This window comes from Thrips palmi, unplaced genomic scaffold (assembly GCF_012932325.1).
Source record: "Thrips palmi isolate BJ-2018 unplaced genomic scaffold, TpBJ-2018v1 HiC_scaffold_17, whole genome shotgun sequence".
NCBI lineage: Eukaryota > Metazoa > Arthropoda > Insecta > Thysanoptera > Thripidae > Thrips > Thrips palmi.
In genome coordinates, this window is record NW_023144626.1 from 3,798,740 (window position 1) to 3,812,352 (window position 13,613).

General features: G+C 47.7%; 1 protein-coding gene across 2 annotated transcripts in view; it reads right to left on the reverse strand.

Moving 5' to 3' along the window:
• Nucleotides 1-388: 388 nt before the first annotated feature.
• The window catches only part of LOC117643904 (DNA N6-methyl adenine demethylase), a 57,289-nt gene continuing 44,064 nt past the window's right edge, over nt 389-13,613 (reverse strand). For both annotated transcript variants that reach the window (XM_034383067.1, XM_034383068.1), the window contains 13 exons: nt 10,293-10,584; nt 10,036-10,202; nt 9,814-9,963; nt 9,470-9,726; nt 8,205-9,360; nt 7,735-8,094; nt 7,349-7,645; nt 7,028-7,255; nt 6,751-6,905; nt 6,370-6,652; nt 5,074-6,226; nt 4,772-4,995; nt 389-4,665 (listed from right to left, as the gene is read on the reverse strand). In XM_034383067.1, coding sequence (XP_034238958.1) covers nt 4,207-4,665; nt 4,772-4,995; nt 5,074-6,226; nt 6,370-6,652; nt 6,751-6,905; nt 7,028-7,255; nt 7,349-7,645; nt 7,735-8,094; nt 8,205-9,360; nt 9,470-9,726; nt 9,814-9,963; nt 10,036-10,202; nt 10,293-10,584 — 5,181 coding nt within the window. In that variant the 3' untranslated portion in view covers nt 389-4,206. The remainder of the gene's footprint in view (nt 4,666-4,771; nt 4,996-5,073; nt 6,227-6,369; nt 6,653-6,750; nt 6,906-7,027; nt 7,256-7,348; nt 7,646-7,734; nt 8,095-8,204; nt 9,361-9,469; nt 9,727-9,813; nt 9,964-10,035; nt 10,203-10,292; nt 10,585-13,613) is intronic.

A 13,613-nucleotide genomic window follows, 5' to 3' on the forward strand; every position in this document is an offset into this window, starting at 1 on the left:
TCAACTTAAAACCATTGTCTTGTTGTCATTAAGCACTCTACCCGATGGGTACCTGAATGAATGACCGCCTGTCTTGGTGGATCATCAGCAAGGATTATTCATTGAGTTGAGGTGGTTACGGATTTTGCTGTTTTTGTTGTCACGTCACTTAGTGAATTACCATTCTAGATTTCTGCCCAAGTGACGGGCTGCCGAAATGGGTACCTTTTTGAATGTGTACTTATCATTATGTTTTGGATTTCGTTTCCTTCAAATATTGTTCTCCATTTACATTTATGCACCCCTGCGGCAGAGCGCTGCTTGCTCTCCCCTGGAGTTTGATTGCTTTGGGCGGTGTGTGGCTAACCCTGTGTGGTTAGTAGGGTGGGGAGAAATCATCTAACAAATATTATGGTTTTCCACAAATGTTGCTATATTCACATTAAAACAAGTACACCTAGCACATGAAGACAGGAGTTTTCACAACAGGCCCTAAAATCTACGTCTATGATTCTCATAATAACTTAATTTCTTTAAACTTTAAAAACACTTTGTGATTGGAATACGAGGGCAGAAGGTAACAACTTCCATTAGTATTCTCTTACTTCTCAAGTTCCCCATAATTTAGACAATTTGTTAACTTGCCTAGCATTTTGATTCTATTTGGTCACAGAGATATCCTTACATCATCCATATAATTTACTAGTAACATCTTTTGCCATGAATCAATAGCCCCCATGCTTTTGTACAGTATTAATCATTAAAGCAAATACATATGCAGAACACTAAGAGCATCTAACGCACAGTACAAAAAGAGTGACTACATTAACAGATTTAAATAAATTTAAAAATTTAAAATTTCCAGTTAGTCTTTCAGATTAATACAAAGCTCATTCTTTTGTGTCAAAAATATATGTTGATGAAACAAATGCCAAAAACAGGTATCCTTACTGGTTCAACCTAATAATAATCTGAGATATTCTCTGATACCGTCTCAGACATACCAAGATACTGTATAACTCTCCATTGTGTGAATGGCAACAATAGATAAATTTTAACTCCACTAGTTACCACTCAAGAACATTCATTTATAATATTTTATAACTAGAGCAAAATAAAAAGTGGCCAACCACATTTTAAGTATCAATTCCTTTTCAGTTTGAGAAATTTAATTTAAAAGAAAAAAACTGAAAGGACCCTATGAGGGCATCAATCATTACAACAGTTATTAGGAAAAAACGCAAGATATTCAGAACAGTCTACAAGGGTCGAGGGGGTCTCAAACTACCACTCACATTCGCTTATTGGCACTTATATTTGTTTCTCTTACATAAACAAAAACCTTCAGTTATGGCAGAATGAACTGACAAAGGTCATCAAAAAGCTAACAGAAAAAAAAAATATCAAGGAAAGGGACACACCTAGCATCTGTGCGATAGTTATGACAAGTGCTGTAAACAGAAGTGCAAGTGAGTATGCATCATAATCTCATCACTTGGCAACCAGTTAAACAATACATGAATGTTACATACATTCTCAACACACAAGCAGTATTCAGCACTGTGTGATGGTATTTCATCAACAGCAAAAAGAAAGAGTGATTTTAATAAAGTGACTGAAAGAAATCAAGATTGTGACTTAAACGAAACAGAACCGATATATGTACTTGAGGCAAAGCCAAACTACATTAGTATTTGGTTTACATTATCATCACAAACATAAAAAGATCATTTACACCTGAGAAAGAGAAAACATACTCTGACTTAGATCGTTTCAAATTCCCACTAATAAAATTGAAAATCACAAATGAATCACTCCATAATAGAAGCTGGTTGAAGAGCAGAATGCTCTAAGATATGCCTTGATTGAGAAAGTAAGAAGATATACATACAATCATATTTATATATATACCACAGAAACAAAAACAGGAACAATCAAAGTGTAATTTTAAATCAAAATGAAGAAAAAGAAAATGGCTGAAAATAAATACTACTTATAATTCCAAATAAGGATACCATCACTAGATTTGACAAAAAAATTCAATAGAAATAAATAAATAATTAGTTAAATAAGATACAAAGTATTGTATATGTACAAACACAACATACGCTGACCTGAGAGAGGGGTTACAAAAGAAAGAAATCGGAAGGAAAGAAAAGGAGGACCTTAATTTCCACCCCAATGATCCACAGTTCAACTTAGATTCAGTTATACATTGATTCCATGGAAAGTTTATTTGCACTCAGATCATGAAAATAGGTCCACAAACTAATGATTTTTTTTTGTAATTAATATCATGCAAACAGAAACAAGGATGTAAATGTAGACAATCACCTACATTGAGATTACAGGGGTATAGAGTAAATTTATCATCTTAGTCAACTTATAAAAAGATTGTATCTGGAATGAGGATGCTGACCCTGATGGTAGCTTCTACTATCTGCGTGCCATTAGCCCATGATGAGAGTATATTCTTATGTACAAAACACACAAGTCCTAAAAATTCAAGTCAAAAGAGCTGTTTGAACAAACAAACAAACAAACAAAATCATTACAAGCTAGATTAACCTAAAGTTAAGTTCAGTCTAGAAATTAAGGTAATAGTTATATCAGCAAAGATGATGTGAGACATTTGTTTGCTATGTGAAAAAGAAAAAAACACCTTAAAGAAGATGGAGCATTGGGCATAGGCTCTTGCAAAAGCGTGACTGAGGATAAAAACTCATAAAATGCCTTAACAAGCTGAATGGCACATGCTTGTGAGATCATAGTTCACACCTTAACTCCAAGACCAATAATTAATTGTAGATTGAAATATTTTACGCCAATTCAATAGCACTTTACAATTTCAAAATAATTTAAAAAAAAAAAAAATGGCAGTGAAAATGAAGTGTTGGAGTAAGAATGCATTGGCAGTGACAAATGATATTCCTAAGAATTCATCAGCGAATCTATTTCATCTTAACATACTAGAGGGCTGAAGCAGAGGACTAGCTAAAGCAGAAGCTTTTTGGCACGCAGAAGTAAGGGCCATACCAGGACTAAAACAGCAGTGTTGTTATAACTTTGCTCAGATTGCTTGGCTTTAGATGCAATCTCAAATGGCACAATCAGATAAATTTGAGCAAAGAAATACAGAAGGAGCTTTGTTATAATGATAACATTAAATGAGACAGACACATGCCACAAACAGAATCTCCTACTTTTCTGGGGGATATGGTGGGCGAATAAATGCAAGAGCTGAAATTAAAACAAAACAAAAACAGGAAAAGAAAACTTTCACTCTCATTGTAACACTCTTATATCAATATATACAGACACAATCACACTAGCTTGCACTCACTTAAGTTCTCACATTCTATGACCAACAACCTAAAAATATTTTCCTCTCTCATATCAACTTTTGTCAAAAATATGAATCCATTTCCTTTAGTTTTAGACTGAAGTTTTGTTCTAAAATAGAATCATCTCCTTGAGGTCAAAAATAAAAGTAGTAATGTCACTCTCATCATTAACCTCATACACAACAAGCATCTTGCAACAACGCAAGAACAGAATATTGCAATCAACATATCGCAAGTTCATTGGTTAATATATTTTTTTTGAATATATATTTATATATTTATGTACACTGACTCAGTATTTCCTACGAGAATTTTACCTTAATCCTATGACTTTTCACATTCAATGAAAACAGGCTCAAAGATGAGCAATTGATAAAATAAATAATAAAAAAAATAGAACAGGTATACCAGTTACAATGAAATTTGTCCTTAAGTGTACAATACAAAACGATTTAATTCTTGTACTAGACATTAAGATCGCATTGCATGTTACATGGTATTGGGCAATAAAGATGTAACTAATACATAATTGATACAAAAATATGACACTTTTGGCAACTGCATTTTGCTTACTATTGTATACCTATCCACTTGCTCACTCAGTATATCCACAAAGGCGGCAAATGCAGTAACTGAACATCAGCAGTTTACTTCATGTCACAGCTTGAGAGAGAAAATAACATCTTTGGCAATAAGCTGGAGAAAAGGCAATACAATATGTGATTAAAGGAACAATCAACAACCTACTAGCATCCCAATCCCACTACTTCTAACAATGAGATGACTCCTAGAGCTTCAACAGTTCAGAAAGGCATTCAGCATCACTAGCATCAGACACAAGAAATTCATTCCAATCTTTGGTACAAGGCTTTTGTTTTGTAAGCTAGCCTACAATTGAGCCTTCTTGGTAAGGACCTGTTACCACACAAGGGTGCATGGGAAATAAAGTTGTCCACGTTGTGGTAGTAAAGGTGGGGGTCCTCATCATGAATTGAGAGGAACGTTTTAAGCTCACTGGCTTACAGGGTAGAGGTTCTGCGGAGGCAGGAGCAGACACGTGACTTGTAGGGATAGGTGTAGCAGGCCTTGAGCTGGAGGTGCTAGTGCCTGTAGTATTGGTGGAGACACCCAACTTGCGTAATCTCATTTTTTCTTCCCACTCGTCCCAACCATGTTTGGGACGATTCAGGTTTCGGTGCTGATAAAACACCAGACTAATCCTGGTAGGTTGAAGACGATTAGGCCTACGGAGGGCAGTTGTAGCGTGCATTTCATGCTTTGCACATTCAAAGAGGACAGAGCCATGGCCCAAAGCAATAGCCACACCTCCCATTTGTGAATCCTGTAAAGAAATATACAACACTCTATTTAATATTTTTTGTCTTAAAAATAATAAAATTACAAATACAGATCAAGATTAAGTACATGCTTCATAACAAGTCACTTACCTTAAAACACTCTTCATTGTCAACAAAATCTGTAACTTCCCCAATGGGTTCAGCTTTGGGTGTTTCAGGAACAACTGGAAAGTATGGTGGGGGGGCATATAAATCCCAACGGGTGGCTGGCACAAACCCATACGGTGTGGCCATGGCCGGGGGCATGTAGCTCGAAGCAGAATGATATGGACTCGTCGCACCACCGTAAAGTGAGTTTAAATTCATGGCCGGACCTAGGAAGAGAGGCACTAATTAGGCACGCTGCACACCGAAGACTGCAACACAAGTAGTAAGAAAGTCAAAGGACCTACCTTGAAACTGTGCGTAGTGTGGGTCCACATAAGGATCACTCCAACCGGCATTGAACCCCTTCGATTCTGGGAACATAGACGCGTAGCCGTACCCATAGGCAGAGCCTGGCCCAAGGCCTGGCCCTGGCATCGAGCAGGCAAACGGGTTGGCCGCACTCGCAACTGCAGTGTTGTGCACTCCGTGCACTCCGTGCGCGCCAAAGGCCTGGTAGTCACTGAGGTGTTTGGGGTCATCGAAGATGCTTTCTTGCTTCAAGCCGTGTGATCCAAACGCGAGCGATTTGGACGCTCCACCAGACAGGGCGCAGTCCCCTGCCATCCAGAACTTCTCTGTCCCGGCGCCCTTTGATCCATACTGGCCGCCACTCGCCGCCGCCCCCGGGCTGGCCGAGCTGGCCGTGCTCGAGAAGGCCGACCCCGTCTCCCACTGCGCACTCGGCGCGGTGGCCACGGCACCAGCCTCCAGCTTGGGGGTCTCGAACGGCGTGGCGGCAGCGGCGGTGGCGGCGTGACGCGCCTTGGGCACTCTGAAGGGAGACGACGGCGTGCTGCCATCCCACTGAAGGGAGGGAGGGTCGCCCCCTTCCCCCCAGCAGGACGACGATGACGACGACGCCTTCTTCTGCTGCTGCCGCCCACTGGACTTGTCGCCCTCGCCGAGGGGGTCTGTCGGTGCGGACCCCAGGTCGGCGACGGACGACGGGGAGAAGGCGGAGGTCGGCAGGTCGAAGGACGGCGACTGGGCGTCGTGGCGGTTCAGCGAGGACGCCGACGACGCGGAGAGCCTGTGGCTCGAGGACATAGCCTCTTCTGGCTCGGTTCGTTTGGTGCACGAGGTGCTCTTGGCGAGCACCGATGACGGTGACGATGACTCCCCTTCCCAGGCCAACGAGTGCCCGGCGAGGGAGTCCCTTCTGGCCGCGGGTTGTGCGGGGGAGAGCGACGTGGCCCAGGACGCCACGGCCGTGGTGCTGTCCGCGTCCGCGCGCTCTAGGCAGGTCCGCGTCGGGTGCGCGTAGTCCGGCCAGCGCTGTCCGTCGGCACCCATCCAGGCGTGGGCCGCAGGCCCGGGCGCGCGGCCGGCGTGGGGCCAAGCCTCGTAGCCCCAGCCCTGGTACATGGCGACTGGGCTGTCCAGAACTGTGGAAGTGACCTGCAGACATGGCACATTTCAGTTCCAAAAGAAGGCCTGAGAAAACACTCCCACTGCATGCGCATCGAAAGGCTCGACTCGAGGTAAAATGTAGTAGGAATGTGCCATTTTACCTCTTTAAGGGTGATGGGCTGAAGGTATACCTGTGAGCTTTGAAGTTGGGCTTCCATAGCTTCCATGGCCATTTCAAGCGACATGCCAGCGTTGCCAGGGCTCTGGCTCTGTTGACAGGATGTTGCATTGGTTCCAGATCTGGCACTTCCCTGCGCGCAGTTCCCTTGGCTCTTCAACGTGCCCGGTTCCTTTTTCACGGTGGTGGTGCCGGCAGTGCCTTCAGTCAGGGGCTCCTCCTCCTTGCCTCTCTTCTTGCCGTGCCGCCGGCAGGGCTGCAGGGGAACGGAGCGAACGCGGACCTCACATGGGTACCTAAACAACAAGAAACAATGCGACAGAACGCATGAGCAAGTTTGCAGTTTTTGTCAAAAACTAAAATTTAAGGAGAGAAATCGAACACAAGAACCTACTTGGATAATGTTTCAATGGCCCCAGATTTCTCTTTGGCAGCTTGATCCTCTTTGCTCCCATACTCATCGGAGTCGTCCATTATGTAGAGGGGCAAAACATGCAGTTGTTCATCGTCGGGCTTAGACAAACTACGGTGCTTAGTCAAACTGACGACCTGCATAGAAATTTCAACATTACAGGAAGCGCAACTATTTTGGCCTTTCGCCGTAGTAAAAAGCTAATTGCTAGAAAATTTTAAAATCAAGTTTAGAGTAGTGGAATGGAGTGTTAACTTACCACTGTGCATCCATTATTCATATTGTGCAAATCTCTGTGCGAATGGGCGCAGAAATCTATACAAGCTGTGACCCCAGAAAATGGCCTTCCAGTTTTGAAACCCAAACGACATTCTGATGCTTCCCGCTCAAATTGGGTTTGATTCTGGAATGCTTCTGGTGCTAAGGACTGATAAAGAGGTGACACCAGGGAGGCAAGACTATGCATCCTTTCTTCCACTTCTTGTTCCTTCAGATTAAGAGAAAGTGGAGGTTGTATTTAACAAATAACACACATTTTCTGAATAAATAAAAAAAAACTACACAAAAATAAAGTAGTTACCTCAGATCTTACTGATAATCTAAACTTTCGAACTGTTTTACTACGGGCGTACTTGCATCCGTTATAATACATTGACCAAGAGCATCCAAATGAAAAAGATGCTCCACATGAATTGGGGTCTAGTCCTTGGCAGGCACAAGTGCGAGGTTCATTTGTTGCACACCTCCTAGTTGTAGGGAGACCAAAGCGATTTAACTTGTTGGATAAGAGGGTGTAAACATGATCTGCTTCTTGGATGGGTATACCCTCCCAAGCCACAAGTACAACAACAATCCAGGCAGTTGAACACTTGTGACCCTGCAAAAGGACCAATTTTTTATATAACAAAATCACAGCAATAATCAGAACAAAAAGAAAAGTATTTCCTTAAAGCAAATTCCACTCACCTGCCGATGTTTTACTATCACAAGAATTTTTTCTTCCATTGATGATCGTCGAATGACCCATTTGGCAAGGGGACAGCCCTGCGTAGTTTTCCCTTCTTTGCCAGTATAAAGTACTTTCTCTATCCGAACAGCTTTGTCTTTGAAACCAGATCTCTCCTCAACCTGGCACCGCAACTCTGGTAAGGTCTTGGCTGCACCTAAGTGCGTGTAATAAGAACCAGGTTCTGGAGGTAGTTTATCGGCAGGGAAACAGTCACAGTCTGGCACCTCAGTTCGTACATTGTTTCTAAGTCGGTCTAAGTGGTCTTGAAAATCCTTCGTTGTGCCAGAAGGCAAAGTCTCTGGGCTCCACTGATCACCCTAAAATCAAATCAACACATAAATTTCATCCAGTCAATTTTTAAGACAATAGATTTAAGATTTTTTTTTCCAAACAATATTTTATACATATGAGGTAAGGAGATACTTACATTTTTGTCTTTAGGTTTCTCCGATTCAGAATCCACCACCTCATCAAGTGTTTGAAGCCCTTGGCCTGGACAGCAACCATCCCGTAAATGCTCTGGGGTTGGTTTATCAGTTCCTCCTTGGCGGCAACACCACGCACCAGATATTTTCTCCAGTGATATGGGGCCGCCATCACCCCGAAAAAGGTAAGGCTCCTCTTTAATTTTTATAGTATCAGAGGTTGCATCCTCATTGCTGTAATGACCTAGGCTCAAGGTCTTTTTAAGAAAAAAATCATTTGTGTTTTGAATGCTATTCTGCTCTGATATCCTTTCATACTGCGACTTTTCATGACTCCATATGTCATCTGTTTTTGATTCGCTCTTTACAGTTGTTTCACTTTTCATTCCTTGAAACCCCAACTGGCCTCCTTGAAATCCTTTCACACTGTTTGATCCCTCTCCTCCACCATCACCAAGTTCAGCAAACTTAACAAAATTTTCCATGGCCGACACAGGATTTAAATTAGTTCCATGTAAATTATCACTTCCCCACTCCCAGATGCCACCACCTTCAGGGATCACTGATCTCTGAAGATGGTGGCCTTCGACTAAAAAATGACCTGCAGTATTTTGAGAGGGGTTGGGGGACTGCCTCGACGGAGGCCTGCTATGGTGTCCTTGCTGTGCTTGCTGACCATACTGGTCTGAGTGTCTTGGAGGACTCATCATTTGCTGTCCATTGCTTTCTCCACCAGGTGATGTTAGCTGCTGCTGTTGCCCATACATTTGCTGGCCATACTGCTGCTGTTGCATTTGCTGACCGTACTGCTGCTGTTGCTGCTGCTGTTGCTGCTTGTTCAAAATCATGGTCTTCAAGCGACTATTAACTGGGCTGGTGCTATTACTGTTGCTTTGATCCTGCTGATAATGTTGGTGAGGACTTGAGTCCATTTTGGGGGAGTGCCCAAGGGAACTCGGAGGCCGATCTTGTCCACCACCATTCCAGACAGATCTATTAGCACTTGCATTTGTGTTTCCATTTGCGTTGGCACTTCCAGCGTTGTTATTGGGCTGATGATTGTTAATGCTGGTAGTTGGCGCATTTGAATTATTCCACAGAGGAGAAGACATGCCATTTTCTCCTGCTGCTCCCGAAGAAATATCTTGGCCTGGATACCTGTGAAAAGATAAAGTCAATATCTGTCAACACTGATTTTTAAGGGGGAAAAAAATATATATATGAGGATTTCTTTCTCTTATTTTGGTTTTGTACGATGATTACTTACCCACTAGAGTTGTGTAAACTCTGCTGAATTAGTTGTGGGGGAGCTTGATGAAGCGGGTATCCAGGCATCGCGTTTCCCGAACCGGGCGCGTTGCTGTTGTGGGAGGGGGTCTTGCGCCCATTCATGGTACCATTCATACCGTGGTGGGGACTCGATCCGTTGACACTCATGTTACCATTGGAGTCACCAGTGTCCATGTGCACTGAACTACTACGACTTGTAGGAGTAGGCGTAGTTGGTGGTGCCATTGAATTTTCCTTTAAAAAAAAAAAAAAAATTAAAAAAATCAAAAAATGCAATTTTTTTGGCTTTTTGTAATTTGAAAAACAGCGAAGAGAACTTACCTGAGATGGTGTGTATGATCCATTGACATACTCCATAGACTGCACTGGGGATGCATCCAAGTATGATCCATTAACACCATTTCTTTGGGGAATGTTGCCATTGATGCCATTCACTTGATGTGGAGTTGGAGAAGGCTGAGGTGTGTGAGCCTGCAACATGCCAAAAATTAAGTATAACAAAATGAAAGTAAGAGACACAAAGTTGAAAAGGTGAGGTCATACCTGAGAGTAGTTACTGCGAGGGGTAAGAGGGGGCTGAGCGGGTGAAGATGGAGGTTGGCTCGTTGGTGTGCCATACGGCAGTTGAGTTTGTGGTGTCTGTGGAGCCTGAGGCTGCTGCTGGAAGGCTGGATTCTGAGAGGGATCTACAAGAAATGGCTGCTGGTAACCTGTTAAGGTAGGAAGAAAAACCAAATTGAAAACCTTTGTACATTCCAAAATTAAAGTTAGAATATTATATAAAATCAAATGAATCTTACCAGCACCCTGATAGGCTGGGGTTGCAGCATATTGAGGATGGTAGTGTCTTAGTTCATCAATTTGATGCGGGGGAGGATGATGGGGAGGAACCTGCTGAATGTAGTTGTGGCTCTGCGGAGGGGCTGGTGACCAGGAGGACAATCCATTGAGAGTGCCCGGGTCACCAGGTTGGGGAGGCCAACCACCGAAGCGGTCCCTCATGGGAGGGGGTCCAAACCCTGCGACTGACTCCATCTGACTGCCAGGCTGACCGGGTACGTTGTTGCCGTAGAATGGCATGACTGGGGGATTCTGAAAAAAAGAGAAACACCAGTTAAAACAATGAACTAAGCATTTCTTTCTTCAAAAAAATATTTTTCAAAATGGGATTTTGATCTTTTTTTGTCTAAATTACTTCGGTGCTCTTTTAAATTGAGAAGCAAAGCACAGTAAAACCAAATGAAAGAGTCAATGCAGCCAAACAGTAATCGAGCACCCTCACCCCCCTCGACCCACCCCCCTTGACGGACGACCCCGGCCGCACACACACAGTGTGCCCCACAGGTGCCGGCACGGCCTCGCTCATCTCATAACCTCACTTTGGCATAGTTATGCAGCAGGGACACGAAGTGCGCGCGCCGCGACAGCACGCCGACGGCGTCCCTGTCGGGGCCGAGGAAGGCGTCCGCATGCAAATCCGAGTGCTTTCTAATCCAGACGGGCGCCATGGCCGCGGACACGGCCGGGGACAGCGAGCACAAAAAGAGGCGGGACGGGGCGAGGCGGCGAGGCGCGCGCTCGAGGAACGCGTCGAAGCAAGTGTGGAGTGAGTAGAGTAGAGTGAGTGGAATGGTTGTGTGGAGCAAGCAAGTGCCGCGACGCGCCGGCGGGGGCCGGGGGCGGGGGCCGGGGGCGGGGGCCGCGGGGAAGAGGACGGCAAGGACCCTCCTCGTAATGGACGCCGTGCCCCGGCAGCCCCGGCCGGGCGGACGGGGACGGACAGCCACACTCGCAGCTTTTTATTATTTGCTGTGGCAGCAGTGGCGATAAGCGTCGACGGCCTGGCCTGCCGCTGGGCCCTCTAGGCCTGCTTCATGGACTCCCCTCCCCCTCCCCTTTCTGCTCAAACACGGCGAGGCGACCTCGGAGGCCGCGCGCCATCCGCCCCGCCCCGCCGCCGGAACGCCGATGTCACTGCTGTTGATTCAGTCGCATCGAAAATTAAATTGGATCGGGAACTCCACTCGCCAAGAGTAGAGTGCGCACTTTTGCGAACCGCAGCCGGATAGAGAAAGAAGACTGAAGAGGGGGAGGGAGAGAGAGAAGGAGAGAGGCGGCAGTCACGCCCGGCCAATTCCAGCGACCGAGTCAAGTCGTCCGGACCAACTCCAAATGCCACCGAGTTGCATTCGAACTGGATTGCCGTCCCCAGGGCTGGCCTCGGTGTCCCCACGGTGCGCCGCGGTCTGATTGTGTCCACCGAAAACTCCCTCCCGCCACCCCACCCCCGCAAAGCAACCACGCCGAGCCCAGCCAGTGCAGCCGGGACGGGGGCGAGCCCCTGGCAGATGCAGCCCGCCGCGCACCGGTGTCTCCGCGTTGCCCGGCGCGGTCTCGCAGGCGCCTTGACGACGCCGGGCCCGCTGCCTTCAACTTGGTGCACTAGTGCACTCCAACTGCCGTGCCGCTTCCCTATTGGAAGGGCGAAGCACGCCCGGCCCGACCCTCGGAGGTTTTATTCCCCGGACCGATTGCGCACATCGTTCCGTCGCTCCGTCTCTCTCTCGCCGAGACGGCACGCCCCGTGAGTGCGAGAGAGACAGCGACGACGGCGATGTGCGGAATCGCCCTGCCGGCCGCCCTTTATTTCCATGCCCCTCGGGACGGCGACATCTGGGCCCCAGGCCCCGCAGCCGCAGGCATGGCCGCAGGCACCGCAGGCATGGCCGCAGGCCTGCGGAAAGATCCTCATGGCGGCCTTTGGCGCGCAGATTCCCCTCCCTCCCTCTAGCCCTCGCCTCGGCTTGCAGTTTCTGCCAACTGCGGGAGTTTTTCACGCTACCGCTTCAGGCATTCGGACGAAGAGTGTAGAGCGGTGTCCGCTACGGCCCGGGAGAAGCAAATCCGGAAAAGAACAAACGGATCTCAGAAAACGAGAAAAATTGTTTGACTGCTTGTTTAATTAAAGACCCTGTGTTGTGTGTTTTCTTCCCCTGTCTTGGTTGCCTGGACCAAGGCCCGATCGCATCTTCGCGACGGCCGCTGCACCGCGTCGCACCGCGCGTCGTGGCGGCGCGCCCCAAGAAGTAGGTCGGGAATCGATTCCCCGCCCCATCGTCCCCTTTCTGCCCCTTTCCCAGTGTGTCCTGCGGGCTGCGGCTGCGGCCGTCCGCGCCGCCCCTCACGACCGAGGCAGGCAGGCAGGCTGGCTGGGAGGCCCGCAGGTGTGGCGTGCGCAGCGAGTGTCGCGGCGATAAGCCCTTGACGCTCTGGGGCCTGCAGCCCAGCCTGGAGCCGGGCCTGGAGGAGCCTCCAGCTTGGAGCACCTCTCACGGGGTCGAGTACACACCTCGAGGGCCCCGCCGGAGACTATCGACCAGGCCATCCGCAGGTCCACTGCTAGTCGGGCCAGACGCCCCGGCCGCGGGTCCAGCCGGGCTATCTTTCCATCCCCCGGTTCATTTTCTTCCGGCCGAGACTGCCGAGACGACGAGCCGCGACGCCGGGAGGAACCGTCGGGCTTTACGAGCGCCCCCCCCCCCGCTTGCATTACGGCGGCCGCGCCACCCTTTCCCCGCCTCGCACCGAAGCGACTCTCGGCCGTCTGCGCGCCAAGCGCGTCGTTCCGCACCAACACCTCGATCCGACTTCGCCGCGCCGCCGGCAAAATCCCTAGACGCGTTTTGAGCTCCAGAGTCGCTATATACAGGACTGAAACCGAACGTGTGACCCCATCAATGGATTGCTCTCCGAACGACGAATCCATTGATGGGGTCACACGTTCGGTTCGAGTCCCATTTAGCGACTCTGGAGCTCAAAACGCGTCTAGAGTTCTGGCCGCCTCCACCAGTCTTCTGGCCCACTGTTTTCCCCGGAGCCTACCCCACGACTCCGACCCCTTCTCCCTCATACCCACCGCACCGAGCCCACATACCCACGGCACCCCACTGGCCGACCCCACGCCAGTGCCACCCCGTCTGCCTGCTCGGCGAGCTGCCCGGGAAAAGGAAGGGCGGTCATTCCCTGTAACGGCATGCAATAAAGGGGCGGGAGCTCGCTGGCGCTGCCGCCGGTGCTTCCGTGCCGCGCCGTGCCCTGCGTCGGGGCCACCGTGCCGTGCC